The sequence below is a fragment of the Talpa occidentalis genome, unplaced genomic scaffold (assembly GCF_014898055.3).
Source record: "Talpa occidentalis isolate TD23 unplaced genomic scaffold, MPIMG_talOcc4v2.1 talOcc4.16, whole genome shotgun sequence".
NCBI classification, from domain to species: Eukaryota; Metazoa; Chordata; class Mammalia; order Eulipotyphla; family Talpidae; genus Talpa; species Talpa occidentalis.
This window is the reverse complement of record NW_023601653.1, coordinates 5,927,108-5,946,556: the sequence shown is the minus strand read 5'-3', so window position 1 is coordinate 5,946,556 and position 19,449 is coordinate 5,927,108. Positions and strand designations below refer to the sequence as shown.

Here is a 19,449-nt window from a genome sequence, read left to right as displayed (position 1 = left end):
CTGCCCAAGACAAAGCAGCTAGGACAAGTTCAGAGCCCGAAGAAATCAGGGTGGGCTCCAGGGAACGAAGGCTCCGGGCCAAATGTGGACCAGGCTGCGGCATCTGATCAGGCCTGTCTCTGTCTCTCCCTTCTCCGGGTGTTTGGGGAGAAGAGGAAGTGGCGTCAGGACAGCTGTGTCTGAGGAAAACAGATGTTGTCTGGGCCTGAATGTGGGGCATGAGGGAGGGGGTGGGGAGAGAGAAAGGGAAGGGGCAGAGCCTGCCAGCAAAATGGAATATATGGAATATCCACATCCCTTCCGTAGTTAATTTTGCTTTTTATTATGGAAATTTTCCAACACAAACCAAAGTAAAAGGACCAGCATAAGGAAGACCCACGTGTCCAGGCCCTGCTCCGGCTCCCATCCCCCTGTGGCCCTTTTAATTTCGTTCTTCCTCTCGCGCATCATTCTAAAGAAAATTCCAGACATTGTCATTTCACCCATAAATATTTCAGAATGTACCTCTCACATATTAGAACATTCCTTAAAATTAAAAAAAAAACCTCATTATCATTATCACACCTAATAAAATTAACAATTTCTGAAAACCATCTAATACAAAGCCCATGTTCAAGTTTCCTCCTTTCTCTCAAAAATGTCTCTTTAGGATCTATTGATTTGAATCAAAATCAAACTACGATCCATACATTGAGGTGTTTTGCTATGGCTCTTAAATCAATTTTAATCTCTGATGGTCCTTCTTATTTATGACTTTACTTGTTGAAGAAATCAACAAGCAAATCCTCTGTCCTGTGGAATCGTCCTCATGGCTGAGCTGGTGGAGGGAGCCCTCGTGGTGTCATTTAACATGTTCTGCTGTCGTGTCCCCTCCCCCCATTTCCTGCAGCCTGGTATTTGTGCCCAGGGGGTTGATCTGTGTGGGGTCAAATGTTCAGCAAGCAGGCAGGCATCCTGGGGGGTGCACCTTATCAGGCGCACTTAAGGTCTGGGTGGTACTAAAAGTGATCAGCCTGATCTCTCCATGACAATGCTCCCTCTTCACCTTACCCTCTGTGGGTTTAGCTCCTTTCATGAAATCCTAAAACTGACAGAGCTGAAGAGGTTGGAGAAACACACTTGCATCTTTTCTACTCATCCCACCAGTATTCGCTGAGTATCCACTGCGCCAGGCAGAGAGCTGCAGGGCACAGATCAACACAAACCTGGGATCGTGGCGTCCACAGTCAGACGGGCAGACAACCAATATGTGGGTAAACAGGTCACCCTAGCACAGGCATGTCTACAAGGGTCCCAGCTGTGCAGAGCTACCAAGTGGGTGGTGGGCAGCGACCCTTGTCAGGTGGTCACTTTGTGATGGTGATCAGGGGCCACCAATGGGTCAAGAGACTCCCTCCCTCCCTTTCTCTGCCTACATTCCTAATCTGTGCAGTGGGAACAGTACTTGACTCAGGGGCCTAGCAAGGCCGAGACAGGGTGGTCCCCCCCCCACTTCCCTCTCAGTCCCTGCCTGTGGGACCCATGGGAATCACCTTAGTGAAACAGAGCGCAGGCGGCTGCACTCTCCCATGCAGATGAACAAAGGGTTAAGCACAGTCACCCTCCTCCCTCCATTCCAATTCTGATCCTTGCTGACTCTGCTCCCCTCCCTACGCAGCTATTCTGGGACAATGGAGGCAGCAGATGGCCGAGTCCTGTTCCCTCCATCCGACCCCCAGGATCTGAGAACAACCCGCAAATCTGCTGCTGCTTCTAAAAGCAGGCTGGCCAGCAGCCTTCCCATGCAGGGGGCAGGGCAAGGGGCTGCGCCATTGCCCCCGCTGAGCTTCCACCCCATACACCCAGCATTGGGTCAGCCCAGGAACAAAGGCGGCTCTGGAAGAGAACAAGCGGCCCAGCTCTGACCCTGGCCTGCTGTGTGGCCCCAGAGACATGCAATCCCTCTCTGGGCCTTCAGGGTCCTCCTTGGAAACCAAGGGCTGAGGCTCTGGTGCCCTGGGGTTCAGACATCCCAGACAGAGTCCAAGGGCTGGGCTAGATGGCCTCCATCCCAGGATTCACCTTCTCCTCCCCAAGTCCAGAATCCCCTGTGACCCCAGCTTCCAAAATCATTGGGCACGAGGTGGGTGGGGAGAAGAGACTTCCTCTCCTCCCTCTACTACCCATGCACCACCAGGCCTAAAACATCACCACGATCGCTCAGTCATTCACCTAAACCCCCTGGGACCCGAAATTGCTAAGGGCACCTGCAAGTAGTCAACTCCCACCCTGGCTGTCAAATTGCCCTTTATCTGATTCCAGAGACTGAGCCCCCACTCTGAGCCCACATTCTCCTCCCCTCATCTCTGACCGCCCCGAAGGCAGAAAGGGGTGAGCTCTCACACACCAGCACCTAGAGACACATGCGAACTCACATGCGTACATCACGAACAGACGTGTGCATGGGCACACACCACACATGCATCCTTAGGCACAGACATGTGGAAGGTCCAGGCCCTCCCACGCCTTGCACCGCGTGACCCAGGCACACACTGGTGATCATGCTCACTGAGCTCTTCCTCCTTCAGGCCAGGCCCAGGGCCCTTGGCACGTGCTGCCCACCCAGACACCGCTCCAGGAAGCAAGCGTTCCTTTTCTCATCTACGAAATGGACAACACCCCCAAAGAGGCCACCATCGCCGCTGTGACAGATCAAAGACCGTGCCCCAGCCAGGCTGCGCGCGACAGAAAACTGGACCAAGAGAGCCTTGAACAAATAAGGGTTTAATTTTCTTACAGAAAGAGATGCCAGGAGGGACAGCTGCAGGTGCTGTCTTGACCTTTGCTTCATGGTAGCAACACGGCAGCCCCAGAGCCAGACATCACACCCATATTCACGGCAGAAAGATGGGGCGCAGGGGTACAAAAGCTTCCCCAGAAGCTTCTCTGCTGACCTTGCTCGGTTTGCACTAACAGACAGAGCTGCCACATGGCCCCCTAAGTAACTCTCCAGAGGGTTAGGACCCCTGAGTCCAGCCCGGCTTGAGAGCCCCTCCCCTTGTTCAATTCAGACACCCCAAAGTCCACAGAAGTCCAGCCCCTGGGACCTCTTGGGTCTTCACCTAGTCTCGGGGCAGCCGGCCCACATCCCAGGGCGCAGGGATGCTTCTCTGCCAGCCTCCAATCCTGGGCTTGCCCATGCTCGGGGCCCTGCCGGGGACTGTCCACCACAGGCACTTGCCATGGGCCCTCAAGGCTGCCTAGGGAGGCGAGGGTGTATCCGAGGCCTCAGCCCAACCTCTGTCCACCAGGGTTCATCGGGCCACCAGCTGGGGGCACCAGGGAGTATCTGGGTAGAGGAGACAGTGGAGAGAGCGAAACCTGCGGGGAGACCAGAAATGGACAAGACGTCACCCCATTGCTCCACTCACCCCCGCGGGCTCCTGAGTCAGGACAATGAAAATGTCTCCAGACAAATGTCCCTGTGGAGGGGGAAGGAGGGACAAAGTGGCCCAGCAGAGAAGCACCGCTTCCGGAGGCGTCCAAGTCCAGGGAAGCCACGAGGGCGCCTCAGCTGAGGCCCACCGGAGCACGTCGACCTGCGTCTCCGGCTGGCTCCAGCCCTACGAGGCAGGAATCTGGATTCCAGAATCTTCAGGCTCAGAAAGAATTTAGCATCCATCCTTAAATCTCTGGCTGAAAAGTCAGAGCGCGCCACACCCACTGATGGAGAGCTTCCCCCGCGAGAAGGCAGCTCCTCTCATCCTGGACATTTGCATTTTTATCCCAATATGGAGCCGAACTGTCATAATGTCCAAGTTGTTTAACACAGCCCTGGCCCCAGGCCTTCCGAGCAGGGGTGAGGCCTCCGCCCGCCCAGGACACCCGGCTTCAGTCCGGCCTCCCCAGGGTTACACACTTCAGAGAAACCCAAAGTCCAGACAGAGCCTACAAGGCCTGGGGTCCCCACGGCCTCCTCCACTGGTCCTGCCTCCGGTCACACCCGCTTCCTGACCCCCTCGGGCAGCGCTCGCCCTCCTGCCCAGAGGTCACCGCTCTGGATGGCCCTGCAGCAATTGGGGGCTGGGCTGGACAAGCTCCCTGTGGCCTGATTAGGGGCAGAGCCGGAAGGTTCCTGGGTGGCATCTCAGCCCCTGCTCCCACCCGCTGCCCATTCGAGAAACAGCCTAAAAAAGATGAAACACAAGTTCCCCGCCAGAGGCTCATCCCCTGGAGCAGCTCCTTTGCTTAGGGAAGACATTCCAGTCTTCCAAGGGCCCTGAAGAATCCAGGGGTCAGGACAGGGTGAGCTCTTCGGATCCACAATGCCCAGCCTCCCTGGGTCACAGATGGGCGGACCGAGGCCCAGAGAGGACAAGGCACTTGCTCAAGATCACCAGCAAGCCAGGGGCAGCGTGGGGCCTGAGAGCCGCTGCCTTCACTCAGTCTGTGCTCTCAGCCTCGGGGCCACCCCTCCCCGCGCCCCCTCCTGGAGGTCTGGTTCCAGCCCCCAGACTCACCTGGAGGGGTCCTCCTCCGGGGAGAAGGGACCCTGGAGCTTGATGACATTGAGCTTCCCCTCAAAGCTGCCGTAGCTGAGCGTGACCTGAGCAGAGAGGAGAGTGACAGTCAGGGGGTGTCCCACCAGGGGCCCCATCAGCAATAAGGCATTTTGAGGGTGCAGAAGGTCTTCGGGCCTCTGTGTCTGGGCTTCCACCGTCAGCACAGGGAGCTCTGCTGACAGCCCACACCCCTGCCCGAGGGGCTTCCAGCTGGCAGGCACTTTCCAGCCCCCACGGTCTTCGAAAGATCCTTCATCCACAGATCAGGAAACTGAGGCACCTTTCCAGTTAGTCAGATGCCTGGACAGAGGGTTCCTGAGGCTCACGGAGGGCCTTGGCAAACCCCTCCCACACAGAGCCTCAGGCCACCCACGAGGAGTGGGCTGAGACAGCAAAGCCCAGAGGCTCAACACTGCTCAGGGCAACCAGCCAGAGCTCAGCTCCCGCCCTGCCCGCCACTAGCTGTGTGTCATGGTCAGTTCCACTCCCTGAGCCTCAGTTTCCCCCTCTGTAGGATGGAATGATTAGGGCCGACCTCATGAATGTTGTGGGGAACCAGAGGACAAAGACCCCCAATGTGGTGCCGGGCACAGTGGGTACCCTAGTCTGACTGCCCCGGGTCTGCTCACCTGCTCCGAGTCTGCTCCCCCGCCCCGGGTCTGCTCCCCTGCCCCGGGTCTGCTCCCCTGCCCCGGGTCTGCTCCCCTGCCCCGGGTCTGCTCACCTGCTCTGGGAGCTGCAGGGCCCCCAGCAGCTGCAGGGTCTCCAGGTGGGAGTGGAAGAGGGGGCTGGGCTGCAGGCGGCCGCCCAGCTTGCACTCCACGATGTAGCCCACGGTACAGTCGTCAGGCAGCCGGATGAGGGCAGAGGTGTCCACGAAGTGGGGGCCACTGAGAGGCAAAGTGGTGCTGTGGCCACGGGCCTGGCCCTCGACACCTGGAGCCCTCCCCACCTCCCAGACACCCTCCCAGACACTCCCAGCTCTGGGGTTGCCAGAGCTCTGCCCCCTGTGACCTCGGACGGGTCACCAACCTGGAGGGACCTCAGTTTCCTCTTCTGCGCAAGGGGGATAGTGATGGCTCTGCCTCATGGAGCTGTTGTGAGGACCGAGCGGAGGATAGAGAGGAAGCCTTTCTCAATGTGTCCTTTTCTTCCCGCCCTTTCTTTTCATACCCTCACCCACTCAGTCACTGTTCAGCTTGGGCAGCCACCTGGTGCCACCCCAGGCTAGGGGTGAGGACACAGAGCTAAAGAATGTTCTTGCCCTCAGCAGCAGCCCCCATTCTGGGGGGAGACAGACAGATGAGCAGGTCATTTCAGAGGACATCAGAGAGCAAGTGAGGACTGATAGTCACAGGCGGGCTTCCCAGAGGAGGTGACAGTTTTTGTTTTGCTTTATTCAGTCGTGGCAGGGTCATCTTTAAAGTGTCTTACAGGGTGAGCTCAGGTCAGGCAGGTATTGGGGGAGCAGTGTCCCAGAAAGGGTAGCTCCTTACTGCACACACCCCAGTAATGCCCCTGGGGACCAGATTGGGCAGACCATCCCCCTGCACAGGATGCCCAGCCCAGGGCATGTGAATAGGCCCAGAAATCCAGTCTTCCCTCTCCTTCCCGGCCGTGTGCCCCAGGGCTACACCTGCCCAGAGGTCCCAGAGAGGCGAGCAGAAGCCCGGGGTGGGGGGCACACCTGGCACAGGATGAGCCCTGCCACACCTGCTGCCAATCTGCCCAGGATGGCATCTCCACTGCCACATGGGGCATGAATCCCCCGGGGGCACTTCCCCTGCCAGGCAGGGCAGACTGGTGTAGGAACAAAGCACACAGGCCTGGGACCTGGGGGACCCTGCACCTGTCAGATGCTTGACTTCAGTGCCCGTTTGCTCCACCATTAAAAGCAAGGCTAACACCCCCGCCCCCTGTCCTGAGACACTCGGTGAGGCACACACCTGGCTCAGTCATCCCTCCGTGGAAGGTAGTGATGGGATCCTACTGTTCTTAACAACAGCCTGTCCGGGCAGCCATCCAGAGGCCAGACCTCTGCCACTTCCACTCTAGAATACCAGCACCCATCCCCCATCCTGAGGACTCGCATCCCCCTAAGACCCCCCTCTATCTGGGGCCTTCTAGGGCCATCCCAGCTCAAACACAACCTCTTCCAGGAAGCCTTGTCTCCTGTTCCCACGCAAAAGGCTCTTCTCCCTCCTCCAAGTGCCCCTGGACTTGACCTTCCCCTCCTCTGTGACACTGACTGGTCAGAAGAGGCCTGTAGGTGAGACCTCATCTCGCCTGGCCCCATTGTACCAGAGGCACTTTGTGGGCTGGCCCTTACACCAGCCAGGCCACATGTCTCAGGTCCTCTGTACAGACGGGCACCAAGGCTCCAGGGATTGCACAATTCACCTGTGTGTGGCAGACAACAGGTGTATCCACTAACTGTAACTCCGACACGGCCTCAATAGTGGCAGCTCCTCCCGAGCTGGATCTCAAGCCCTCCCAGTTACAGAGGACCCACACACAACCACCTGCCACCCTCCCCAGCACCCCCCACCTGTGAGTCTCTGCTTACCTGGCCCACGGGGCCATCTTCAGAGCCAGTTTGCGGTTGATGCAGAAGCCGGCACCACCCGTGGCAAACCAGAACTGCACCAGCCTCTGAGGGAAGAAGGGAGAGGACCAAGGTGCCCAGTGAGCCAGTCAGCCCAGCTGCAGCCAGCCTGGCTCCAAGGTTTTCATCTCTCTCGCTACAGTCTGACATTATTGTACCCATTTTGTAGATAAGGAAACCAAGGCCAAAGTCGTGCAGCTGATTAAGAATGATGGGGGTCACCCATTTGACCCCAAAGAGTGCTTGTGTCCTATCCCAGCACACCTTCCCCTTTCCTCAGGGAACCCCCTGCACCCCTGGGCCACAGAAGTGGGCAGGTGCCGAGGAAGGATGGATCACAAGGCCACACCCTCTAACCCAGTGGTGGTCTCAGATGCAGGCACATGACTTGGAACAGCCGATCAGAGCCCTTCCTGAACTCCATACGCTGACATGAGGAAGCTCCTGTGGGGTGCGCGGGGCTATATTCCTGGTGCCACACTGAGTTACCTACACTGGTCTCCCCGCTGCCAACAACCAGGACTCCCAACTCCTAGGACTGGGAGAAAGCTGCAAAAAGAGAGAATGAGGCCTCTCCCGGAGTAAAGAAGAAGGCCCGACAGGCCTAGGAGCCTCTGAGGTCAGCAAACTCTTTGACATCTGTCTTGGAACCCACAACAGCCCTTTGGGGTTAAACCACTTTCTGCCCCTGCCCAAGGCCTCCTCTCCTTCCCCCTGTGAGGACTCATGAGTTAACCCACAAATTTCTGTTAAGTCTTTTTGGGAATCTCTGCATCCCTACAGCTCTACCATCTCCTGGTTGAGTAAGTTCCCAGCAGGCTCCGTCCTGCAAGTACGCAGTTGGTGCTGTCCTGAGGCATGTGGATCAGGTTGAGTTACCCCCTGGGATGCAGGGGTGCGAACAGCCCTGGCCAGGGAGCGGGGAAGCTGGCTCTGGGGACCCCACCTTCTCCACCGTACAGCTGTGTCACTGTGAGAAAGTGACTGAGCCTGTGAGATTTGTCACCTGTGAGCGCAGCTCCAGTCCTGGGACCCGAGGCTGGCCCAGAGGTGCCCTCCCGAAGACCACTAAGCCTTACCTCTCAGAGAGGTCAGATGTTTAATGAAAGAGTCAGTGTCAGTTCCCTTGCCATATAAAAACAGTAGCTACACCCGAACAAGAGTCACCTGAGTGCTGACTCGGCTGAGCCCTGTGCCGGACTGTGCTGCAGATGGGGTGACTGAGGTGCAGAGAAGGGAGGTCACTTGCCAGAGATTCCAGAGCTGGGTCTGACCCCAAACTGGAGTTTGCCCCCTTTGCTCTCCCTCCCTGGGGAGCCCAAGTGTAGGGTAAAGAAAATGTCAGGCTTTTCTGCCCTCCCGCCATCAGGATAGATGATGGATCCTTGCGGTCCCGAGTGCACGCCTGATGGCGGCCCCTGGAGTAGGGTGTGGGCATAGGTAGATGGGATTCACCTGGGCTAAGACTGGGCTTTTAAGGGCGGCGTCACGGGGATGCCAGTAGAAGCCAAGAAGCCGAGAAAGAAGTAGCAGAAGCCGAGAGAGAAGCAGAGAAGGCCGGAGAGCGCAGAGAGAGTGAAGACTTGCTGGGGGCTGGGAGGCCTACCAGCCTCCCGGCCCCCCAGCACCCCTGCCTGCCGTGTACCTGGTAATCCCAATAAAAGACCTGCAAAAAAACCCTTGAGGACTCTGACTCCTCCTTTACCCGGTCTGCATGGGATCAGAAAACCTGCACTGTGCCCTGTTCCTGCCCCTACAGTGATGAACCCACAGGGACAAGGACGGCTGCTGCGGAGGTGCTGATGGGGGACACTGCCTGGTGTCCATGGCCGGCAGGGCTCCCTCCAGGCTGGAGAGCGGACCTGGCCTCGTTCAGTCCTCCTCTCACTCACAGCCACCCTGTGAGAAGAACTATCATCACCCAGTTCACAGATGAGGAAACTGAGGCACAGGGGGGTTAAGTTACTTCCATCAAGTTTGCAAAGCCAGGAGGTGGCAGGGCCGGCATGGGAACCCAGGGAATCCAAGCCCAGAATATTCTTAACCCTTAAGGCAAACTGCCTAAGCAGAGCTGAGTGGTTGAGGTAAGGGGTTCACCTGGGATCACTCACACGTGCACCCCCCCAGGGCCCAGGAGGATTTAATTAGGACTCACAGGCTGATTAGCTGCTGATAATTAAGGTTTTGTGTTCTGCTCTTGCTTTCCCTAATGAAGCAGATGGTGGAGGAGGGCAGGACAGAGCTCCCCCGCAGCCGGTACTGCTCCAGGCACTGCCTTAGAGGGGGACAGAGGGGGACCCCTGCCTGGCCTTTTCTCTGGAGCCAAGGGAGCCCTAGGGGCCTGGGCCACCCCAACACCAGCAGCCTGTGCATTCTAAGGACAGGCAACAGACTTAAAGTAAAAAAGTCTTTGTTGTTTATCTGAAAGGCAAATTTGACTGGTATCCCGGGTTTGGGTTTGTTTTCTAAATCTGGCCATCCTGAGCGTGTCCATCCAGGCCGAGAGCTGAAGCTGGTGCTGGGGACCCTATTGTGCCAGGTGTCAACTCTTCAGTCACTGGACAGTGAGATCTGGGGATTGCAGGGGGGGGAGGCCTCAGGGAGGGGACCCTCAGGGCCCAAGCAGCAGGGATTCACTAGGCCAGCAGCACTCCAGCTTAACAACTATACAACTGCGTGTGGCAGCAGGTGGCCAGGAGCCCCCCGATTCACTATGGGACCAGGACAAGCCCGTGCTCCCCAGTGACCCTATTCTGCCAGTGTCCACGCATTACTTGTACTATCTCAGAGTCCCCATGTCACAGAGGAGACAGTAGGTGAAACCCCCAGCCCCAACATACCATAATGGCAAATCTGAAAGCAGCCCCCAACTCTCTAGTCCATGCCCCACCCCGGCCGGCTCTGGGAAGAAGGGACTGGACCTAGGAGGCAGGAGAGGGGGCCCACCGTGCGGTTGTGGGGCTGTGGCTCAGAGGCGCGGATAGGCCGGTTCAGGCTGGGCCGGCCCACGTAGACGTCGCGGGTGGCGGGGAAGGCTTTCAGCAGGGTCAGCAGCGCCCTCGGGTTCACATAGTTGTCGTCATCCACATGGCAGAACCACCTGTGGGGACAGAAGTGCAGGCGATGAGTTTGGAGGGGGCTCTTAGGGCTGAGCCATCCCCACAGCTGCCTGTTGGTTGCCTCAACCAAGAGTTAAGGAGTGGGTGTGGGGGTAGCTAACGTTTAAGCCTGCTGGGTACCAGGCAACGTCTTGTGTAGGCTGGCAAAGAAGGTGTTCCTGCTGAACACCAAGGTTCAGAGAGGGTAAGACACTTGCCCGAGGTCACATAGCCAGTGACTGCCAGGATTTGAACCCAGACCTGCCAGTCCCACCACACACTGCTCTCCCGATGGCTGACAGAGTCAGACCCAGGAGCTCCTGCTCGATCATATTCACAGGACACGCTTCACTTTTTGGACACAATATCCCATGAAGGAACCGACCTGAGGCAAAGGTCACACCTGCCCCCAGAGACCCGGGCCACTCACCTCAGCCCGCTGGCCAAGAAGGCATCGAACTCAGCAGCCATCTTGCAGGACAAGGCTGGGTGGCTGTGCTCCGCGGAGCAGTTGGTGACCACAAGGTGGGACCCTGGAGAAGTGAGGACCAATCAGGGGAGCCTGCCCAGCTCCTGCCCACGCTCCCTGCACCCTCTGAGGTGAAGAGCCGGATCTCAGAGAGCTGAAGGCGGCCCACACACTCTCACTTTACACAGGGGACTCCAACCAAGGAAGGCTGGCACCCCAGGGCCGCAGCTGATGCACACAGCCAGCTGCAACCTGCTGTCTAGGGCCATAGCCACCACAGCTCTTCCTCATTTTACTACCTGTGGCCAGGAAAGAAGCCTGCTCCTCTCCTGGGCAGAGGGGGACCCCCACTTGCCAAGGGTGGACAGCTCTTTTCTGGGAACCTCCACCCCAAGGCTTTCCCCAGCAACAGCAGATGGATCCCCACCCCATGCAGGCCTGGCCCTTACCCAGTCTCTTCTGGAGGTCTTCATCCAGGCTGTCGGTGAAAATGAAGGTCTGGAAAGAAGAAGGAGGCATCAAGAGGCTGTCCTGAGGTCAGCCCAGAAGCCCACCACAGCCAAGCCCTGAGGGGTCACGGCCAGACCACCATCTCCTTCAGCAAAGGACACGCCCTCTCTCTGTGTAATACTCCTCAGGACAGCACAGCCATCTTAGTTAACTGACTCCCATACCACACACACACACACACACACACACACACACACACACACTCTATACACACACACACACACCATTCCTACCTGGCCCTTCCACAATCACATACGCACATCCCTATGCCTTTTTTTAATGCCTTTTTTTTAAAAGATTTTATTTATGCATACAAGAGCTGGGGTACAGGCCAGAGATGCGGGGTGGTGAGAGGATTCACCGGAGACAGAGTGGGGAGCAGAACAGGCAGACTGACTGAAATACACTGCTGAGAGGAGCAGCGGGAGAGTCAGGACAGGTCTGCTGCACCATGTGGGTTGCTCCCTGGCCGGCCGGGGATCGAACTTGTGCTGCAGAGGCTGCGGACAGCTTCATAGTGCGGTGCTTAACCCCTTGCACCAACAGGGAAACCCCCCCTAAGCCTTTTGTCAGGAGACAGACTCTACGTAAGAAGCCCCAGCACTTAGGGAGACAGTCACAATCTCACAGCCACAAACTCACTACACAGACAGGGTCCTTCTGTGTCCCAGAAATTTTTCATCGTGACCCCCAGCCAGCTCTCTTCAGAGAGGCACTCGCCAGGAGCCCCCCACACCTGCCTCCCAAGGACCTCGCTGAACCTTGGCCAGGTGTGGGGTCTGTCCCCTTCACAGATGGCAACACTGAGGCTCCGGGATGGCTCAGTGGGGATCCCGGCCCCCTGGCCTCACACCTCCCCCACCATTTCCTGCACATGTAGAAGCTATGAAACCCCCAAATATACCAAATAGACACTGGCTGAGAGGCAGACACAGACCATCCTGAGGCAGCAAGTGGGCAAGATAGCCATGCGGTGGCGACAGGCTAACACGAGCCACACCCAGCAGGCTCACGGAGCCCTCCTGCCCGAGCAGCTCCGCGTGCCCAGCACATCCAGGCTCCTGGACACTTAGGCTGCATGCGCAGGGCCCGGGGTGGGGCTAAACTCCTGCTAAGTGACAACCAAGGAGAAAGGGAGCACCCCACCTGTTTAAAGCCCCTCAGCCCTCCCAGCCCCACTCACACCTGGGGCCTGGCCCTGCCTGCCTCCACATGCAGGGGCCCTCCCTCCCTGCTCCTGCACAGGCCTCTCTCTCCTTTCCAGAAATCAGGACTTTGGATCTGGACAGTCCTGCCTTGAGCCTCGGTTTACACACTTTTATTTTTTTTTAAGATTTTATTTATTTATTTATTTATTTATACAAGCACTGGGTACAGTCAGAAGCGCGGGAGGGTGAGAGAATTCACCAGAGCCAGAGCGGGGAGCAGAGCAGGCAGAAGGACCGAAGTATACTGCTGAGGGGAGCAGCGGGCAGCAGGAGAGGTCTGCGCGCCATGCGGGACCCTCCTCCTGTGGGGGGGAACAGCCGGGGATTGAACCGGTGCTGCAGAGGCCGCGGACAGCCTCGCAACCCAGAGCTCAACCGCTGCGCCACCGGGGAGGCCCGCTTTACTCACTTTTAAAGTGAGGAATGTGATGGCTGCAGGGGAAACAGGAGAAAATGTGCGAAAGAACGAGGAAGAGTTGGCAGTGAAGCCAGACTCAGCTTCTGTGTCCCCAGGAAAGCTGAGGCACGGGCAGCCAGACACCAGTACTGGGCACAGGAAGGGAGCCGGCCTGTCTTCCTGAGGCCCAGGACCTGGATGACTGTACGCCCTTGCCTTGTACCCTAGGATCTCTTTTCCTGTCAAGACCAGAATCAGATGATACCCAGACTCACCACACCCGTGAACACCTTCTTTGGCTCCCTACTGCCCTTGGGATAAAGACCACCCTCCTAAGTGTGGCCAGGGAGGTGCCACCTGTCCCCTCCCCTGTGCTAGATCCAGCCTGATCTCATCACTTCCTGCCCCACCCCCAGGGCTCCTCTTAAAGGTCTTTCAGTTCCCCAAATATGCCATATATACACCCCACCAAGCCTTCGCCCCCCAGCTCCCAGCTGAATCATCATCTCCTCCAGGAAGTCTTCCCAGACACCCCTCCCAGCCTCCTGCTCTGCCTTATGGCAACAGCAACCTCTCAGCTATGAAATTCTAGCACCTGGTCTCTCCCCCAGACACTGACGTCCTGGAGCGGTGCAAGCCTCACCTGATTTGTGTCCCTGCCCTGGTATCCTGCTCCCCTCAGGCAGGCCTGGGCAGCATCCACCTCAACCCCTCCACCTGGGGTCTACCTCCCACCGTCAGAATTAGCTACCTCGGGTCCTTGGGCTTCCATGGCCCACCCCAGCCCTACCCCTCTCCTCTCCACAGCCATCCAGCCTCTCGGCTTTCAAGCCTGAAGGGAGGTGAAGAGTCTCCATTTGTACCCCCAGCCTAGCCTCTTCCTGCGCTCTAAGCTCTCAAGTCGCCCAAGGCCACGGGCACCTAGCAGGCACCTCAGACAGAACCAGCTACCTCCCCCGGCCCCATCTCACTGGGCCCAACACCTTGGGGTCACTATGCCTCGTCTCTTTCTCTCACACCCCAGGTCTGCCAGGTCTACCCACCTGACCCTCAAGCCACCCGGGACGCAGCCAGCCCTCAGGAGCCCCCTTGCAGAGCCCATCCTTGTTCCCTCCCCTGCTTTGCAGCGGCCACCTCTCACCTTCTCTCGCTCCCAGCCCCCCACTGAGCCGGCATGGGACACAGCCCCCGGGGGGCCAGTAAAGTAAGTCCAGCCTTTCTTGCCCTACTGCTTGGCAAACTTTGCCACAAGCAGCCACCAGATAGCGGAACTCTCTTGAGTTGGGAGCATGAGCCAAATGCGCCAGGGAATGTTTGTTGACGAATGAGTAAGACGACAGGAATCAGTCAAACAAGGTGTCCCCAGCAGGGCCAGGGGCTGAGGAGGGCACCTGAGGCTGGGGTTTCTGTCCCTGGGCATCCTGAGGTTGGCACAGGGCAGTGGGCAACTTCCTCTGAGGTGAGGGTTGCATTGAATTTGTTTAAAGAGGGGACAATGGTTAAAAACCTCACAGGAAGACAAAGGGACAGGCCGCCTGCTGGGGTCGGGGGCGGGGGCCAGGGCCATCTGCTGCAGAGGGGCCACATGAGGCTGCTGCTCTCCCACCCTCTGCCTCCAGCCCCCACCACCCACCCACCCCACCCCCGCCCTCAAGGGAAGAGAAAGGCTCCCCCTGGAGCATAAAACAAGCCTTCCCCGGCCCGCCCCCTCCACCCAGGACAAAGGCCAGCACATGAGCCCAGCCTGTTGCCACAAAGGCCCACCTGCCACCCAGCCGCCCTTAACCAGCTGGGGCGGGCACCCGGCCCGGGAGTTAACAGGCTCCGGGGCAGAGCTGAGAGAGGCTCTGATCCTGTGCAGACGGGGAAACTGAGGGCTAAAAGGAGGGCCTTGGTCAAGACCACAGAGATGAGCCACAGGACAGACAGAAGGGGCCAGGATGTGGTGATGAGAGTGGGTCCCCCTGCCTGCCCCTCCCCCCTCAGACTGCCCCTCCAGCCTGAGCATCCTTCCTGCTTTCAGCTGCCTGAGAGGACAGAACCTCTAGATTCAGCTCTTGCAGGGAGGTTGGCGGCGGGTGGCGGGGGGCACTGAATGAATCCACCTCCCTCCACACAACCAAGCGCGCTGTCCTCGCCTGTAATGTGAGAAGATCACTACCTGCCAGGGGGAGGCTGTGAGGGTCACAGAGCAGCTGGCAGCTACCCTCCTGACTGCCTGGCTGGTATCTGGGGTTGGACTTGGGGCACAGAGGGGGTGGCTGCTTGCCTGTCCCCAGCAGGCCTGGCTCTGCCAGTCCCAGCCACCAGGCCGGAGACCCACGGCCCGCTCCTCTTGCTCAGGGACCTGGGTATCCCTGGGCTCTCGGGTCGTGGCAGAGAAGTACGGGCTGGACCCCCCAGACTCTGCCCCCTCCGGCCTTCAGAGTGACGCTGAGACACACTTCCTCCTCTCTGGCCTCACTTTCCTCATCCGGGGCAAGGCACCGGCACGCAGTGATCGAGACAGACAGGAAAGGGCCTCAGGCCACGTGAGGCCACGTTCCCGGGTACACACAGACACAGCGCCATAAACAGGAAGGTCTGCAGGGAGGCCCAGGCGCAGCAGCTTCCGAGGGCGGAACCAGAACGTCCCCAAGATGAGAACTCATGGGATGGGGGCCCCAAGGAAGAGCTTGGGGTGGTGGGAGCCTGGCACGGGAAGCGTTAATCCAGGTGCTAGAACGTCAGGTGCAGGAAATCAGACAGGAGTCCCAGGAACCCTAGTCTCTTCCAGGAATCACCTCCCCCCGCTTGATCTCTCAGGAGCCCCCAACCCCCTCCAAATGCTCAGTCACTTCCTCCCTCTGAGCCAGCAGCCAAAGTGGGGACAGCATGTGTGTGCGCGCATGTGTGTGTGTGTGTGTGTGTAAATTTGCCCCTCCACCTCCTCGGACATGGGCCCCAACATCCCAGATGGCTGACTTTGCCTGAGGGGGGCACTGGTGTGTGGGGGGCAGGGGGAGAGCTGGAAGGGACTCAGCTTGTGGGAGTTGGCTGCCGCCCTGGAAAGGCATAAGCCACAGTCCTGTCACCAACACGCCTCCGGCCACGGCGGTTCCAACACAGACACCGGCACACGCGCTCCCACTCACCCGCAGGCCCCTCCCCGGCCCCCGGCCCACCTCTCCCCAGCCACCATCGCACACGCACCCTCCCGCTGAAACGTTCCTCAGGAAACCCACTCAGGAGGTGAGGGCAGCAGCGGCCTGGGGGCAGGATTGTCAAGAATCTGAAAGGATGCCCCCCACTCCCTCCCCCAAAAAGGGGCCACCAAGATGGCTCCTTCCTCAGCCCCTCAGCCCCCATTCTCCACCCTCACAGCCAGGGCAGAGGAAAGCACCCAGGCCTGGATTGGGGGCAGCCTGGCTTGGGCACCTGCCGGAGTCAGGACCTCCCAGGGGCTCCCACCCCTTCCCAACACCCACTTGGCAGAACCCCCTTGCCAGGCTGGGCCAGAGCAGCCAGGGAAGAGGGGCTTCTAGAAGGGGCCTAGGAGCCGGGGCAGTGGCCACCCTGGCCACTTGAAAAGATGGGACAGTCGGCCTGAGGGGCACCTGCTACCCAGGAGCACAGGCGGCACCAGGGAGACCCCCGGCCCTCAGGAGTGAGAGGAAGGAGGCATGGGAAGATGAGCCCAAACTGAGTTGGCAGGCAGCTTCTCCTCCAGGCTGCCAAGGGACCCTGGCCAGCAGAGGTGTCCACGAGCCCCTAGGGCCAGAGGCCACTTCCTGGGGCCCGCAGCGGCCTGTCACCTGTTCTCTGGTCCTGGAGACCCACGTGTCGAGCAGCAGCTCCAGGCGCGAGCGGTGGAAGGCGCGGGTAGTCTTGACAGCGATGAAGATGTGGTGCAGCTGCAGGTCGGGGGGCCGAGGGCTGGCCGGGCTCAGCGCAGGGGTCTCCTGCACATCCTGGGCGGCCGGGCTCGAGCGGTGCCTTAGGGAGAGCAGCCCCATGCACAGAAGGGTGATGAGGACTCCGGCCGCGCCCCGGAGGAGCCGGCACTGCATCAGCCCTGGAACCCCAGACGGCTCAGCCCCCAAATCCCTGCGGGCCCGGAGGGGAGGCAGGCTCAAGCGGCGGGCCCAGCTCAGGCAAAAGCCTAGCAGGCGTCCGGGGCCGGCAAGGAGGGGAGAGGCGGGAGCTGGCCCCCTGGACCCCGAGGCTGAGCCATGGCAGAGCCGTTGCGCCCTCCACCTGCTCGGCTGCTCCAGCCCCGCCGCGCCGCTCCGAGCCCCGCCCCGGCCTCCGGCGTAACCCGAGGGGCGGGGCCGCCCCGGGGCGCCCCAGAAGTGGCTGAGCGCGGCGGCCGCTGAAGGGACAACGCTGGGAGCAGCTGCTGCGGGGGCTTGGGGGGCAACAGCAAAGCCTCCGTGCCCGGGGGGAGTGAGGGCCCCGCCAGCCTGCCTGGTCCCCAGAGACCACCAGCTCCGCTCGGCCGACCCCGGCTCTTCTGTGGGGTCCTCGCGTGGGGCCTCCCACTGGTGCCCACACTGTTCCTGCTCCCCAGGCTCTCCCAACCGCTCCCCCACCCATGCTCCCTCCGCCAGGCTTAATTCTATTAAGACTCTTAAACTCAGGCCTGGTGGTCCCTCCTCCAGGAAGCCTCCCGGGAAGGCTCCCACAGTACTCTGCGGGCTTCCTCTGTCTTCACCTCAGCACCAGGATTGCACTTTGGGGACTCGAGACTGCCTGCTGTCTCCTTGCTTTGCCCCCTCCCCTCTTGCACCCTGCTCCCCTCTGCCACGGCCCTTCCCCAGGACTGCAGATGTCCCTCCTGCCTGCTTTTTGGAAGCACCGCTGGGTGTATAGCTGAGCACCTGCAGCACAGAATGGCCTGAGATGAAGGAGCAGGTCAGCCGCAGAGGAGGTGGGGCCTAGGTCTCTGGTGCCCAGGAGACCCCCTGGGGCACCTGTCTAGTGGGGGCACCTGCCTAGCAGGGGCCCACCTGCCCTATCTCCATTGGCAATTATTATAGCTGCCTCTCTCTCAGCCAAGCCAGTGGACAGAGGGCCCTCTCCAGCTACCACAAGGGCACTCACATCTCATGCCTCCTCTGCTAGAACCCGGCACTGCTTCCCACCTCTCTGAAAACAAAAACCAGCCCTTAAGCCCTTGTATGATCTGGGCCCCTTGACCCCAACCCCACCTCCTGCTACTGTCCCCTTGTTCCCGCCACTGTAAACACTCTGGGTTCTCAGCCAGGCCAGGTACTGACCTCAGGGCCTTCGCAATTGCTGTTCCTTGAGATACCACCTCTCACTCCATCATCGCCAGGTCTTTACACAAATGTCACCTTCTCCATGAAGCCTTCCTGGGCTACTTTATTTAAATTGTAACCCTCTTCTCCGCCCCCCTTTCCTGCCCCACCCTCCAGGCCCACCCTTGCCAGGCCCTCCTCTCTACTAGGTTCTCACCACAGCACTTTTCATCATCCAACATCCTGTATATTTTACTAATTTATTGTCTGTCTTTATTTTATTTATACCAGCACTGGGTACAGTCAGAAGTGCGGGAGGGTGAGAGGATTCACCAGAGACAGAGCAGGGAACAGAACAGGCAGACTGACGAAGTACACTGCTGAGGGGAGCAGCGGGCGGCAGGAGAGGTCTGCGCGCCATGTGGGACCCTCGCCCAGCGGCCGGGGATTGAACCGGCGCTGCAGAAGCTGCGGGCAGCTTTTCAACCCAGCGCTCAACCACTGCGCCACCGGGGAGGCCCAGGAATTTCTTCTTTTTATTTACTGGATTCCCTTTGCTTAGAACAGTGCCTGTCACTTAGTAGGGACTAAATATTTGTTAATTAAACGCAAGGAAGCACCAGATTGTTGGTGAACTGAACTGGGCCTGCTGTGGTGCAAGCATCAGCATTGCCGAGAGAGAGGCAAGAAAAGCCAGCCTTTTGGAATCCCGGCCAGCACAGGCCAGCCCCTTCTCAGACTGCCTTCTTAGAATGGCATCACCCAGGATGATCCCAGGCTTTGGCTACACAGGCCAGGGTCAGATCCTGACTGGGTCATTCAGTAGCCATGTGACTCTAGGCAGGTTACTGCCCCTCTCTGAACATTCATCATTTATAAAATGGGGGCAAAAATAAGACTTGATGAGGATTAAAGGACTAAAGGGCTCCTCCCCCCAAAGGAAAGGACACCGAATTTGGGCCCAGGCAAAAGCAGCAGAGCCACTGGGCCAGAGTCTCAGGTTCTCGCAGACTATTCCATAGACCAAGCTGGGGCCAGGTGCACAGCGGTGTGTCTACCCAAATGAGAGTGATGGGGTCTCCACACTGGGGAGCCCAGAGCCATCCACGGGGAGCCAGCATCCTACCACAAGGCGGAGGGTGGCCTAGCCCAGAAGTCCCAAGGGCCTGGGAATCAGGCAGACTTCAGGGAAATGGTGTCTGAGCCAGGCTTTGAGGATCACTAAGATATAGACAGCCCCCACCCCCTAACTTGGACTTCACAGTTCCATTTCCTTCGACTCCTTGAGTGGCCAAACTCAGTCCATTTTCTGCTTCTGAACCTTTGCTCGTGAGGATGCCCCACCCCTAGTATACCCACTCCTCTCAAGCCCCCCAGGGCC

The 19,449-nt window shown here is 58.9% G+C and overlaps 1 protein-coding gene across 1 annotated transcript; it reads right to left on the bottom strand.

Moving 5' to 3' along the window:
- Positions 1-2,751: 2,751 nt before the first annotated feature.
- MFNG (MFNG O-fucosylpeptide 3-beta-N-acetylglucosaminyltransferase) lies at positions 2,752-16,942 on the bottom strand. Its single transcript, XM_037515216.2, has 8 exons — positions 16,623-16,942; positions 11,163-11,211; positions 10,675-10,777; positions 10,093-10,246; positions 7,108-7,193; positions 5,266-5,431; positions 4,500-4,585; positions 2,752-3,360 (listed from the first exon to the last, which is right to left on the bottom strand). The coding sequence occupies exons 1-8, from the start codon at positions 16,875-16,877 to the stop codon at positions 3,294-3,296; spliced, it is 966 nt and encodes a 321-aa protein (XP_037371113.1). The 5' UTR covers positions 16,878-16,942; the 3' UTR covers positions 2,752-3,293.
- Between the last annotated feature and the right edge of the window lie 2,507 nt (positions 16,943-19,449).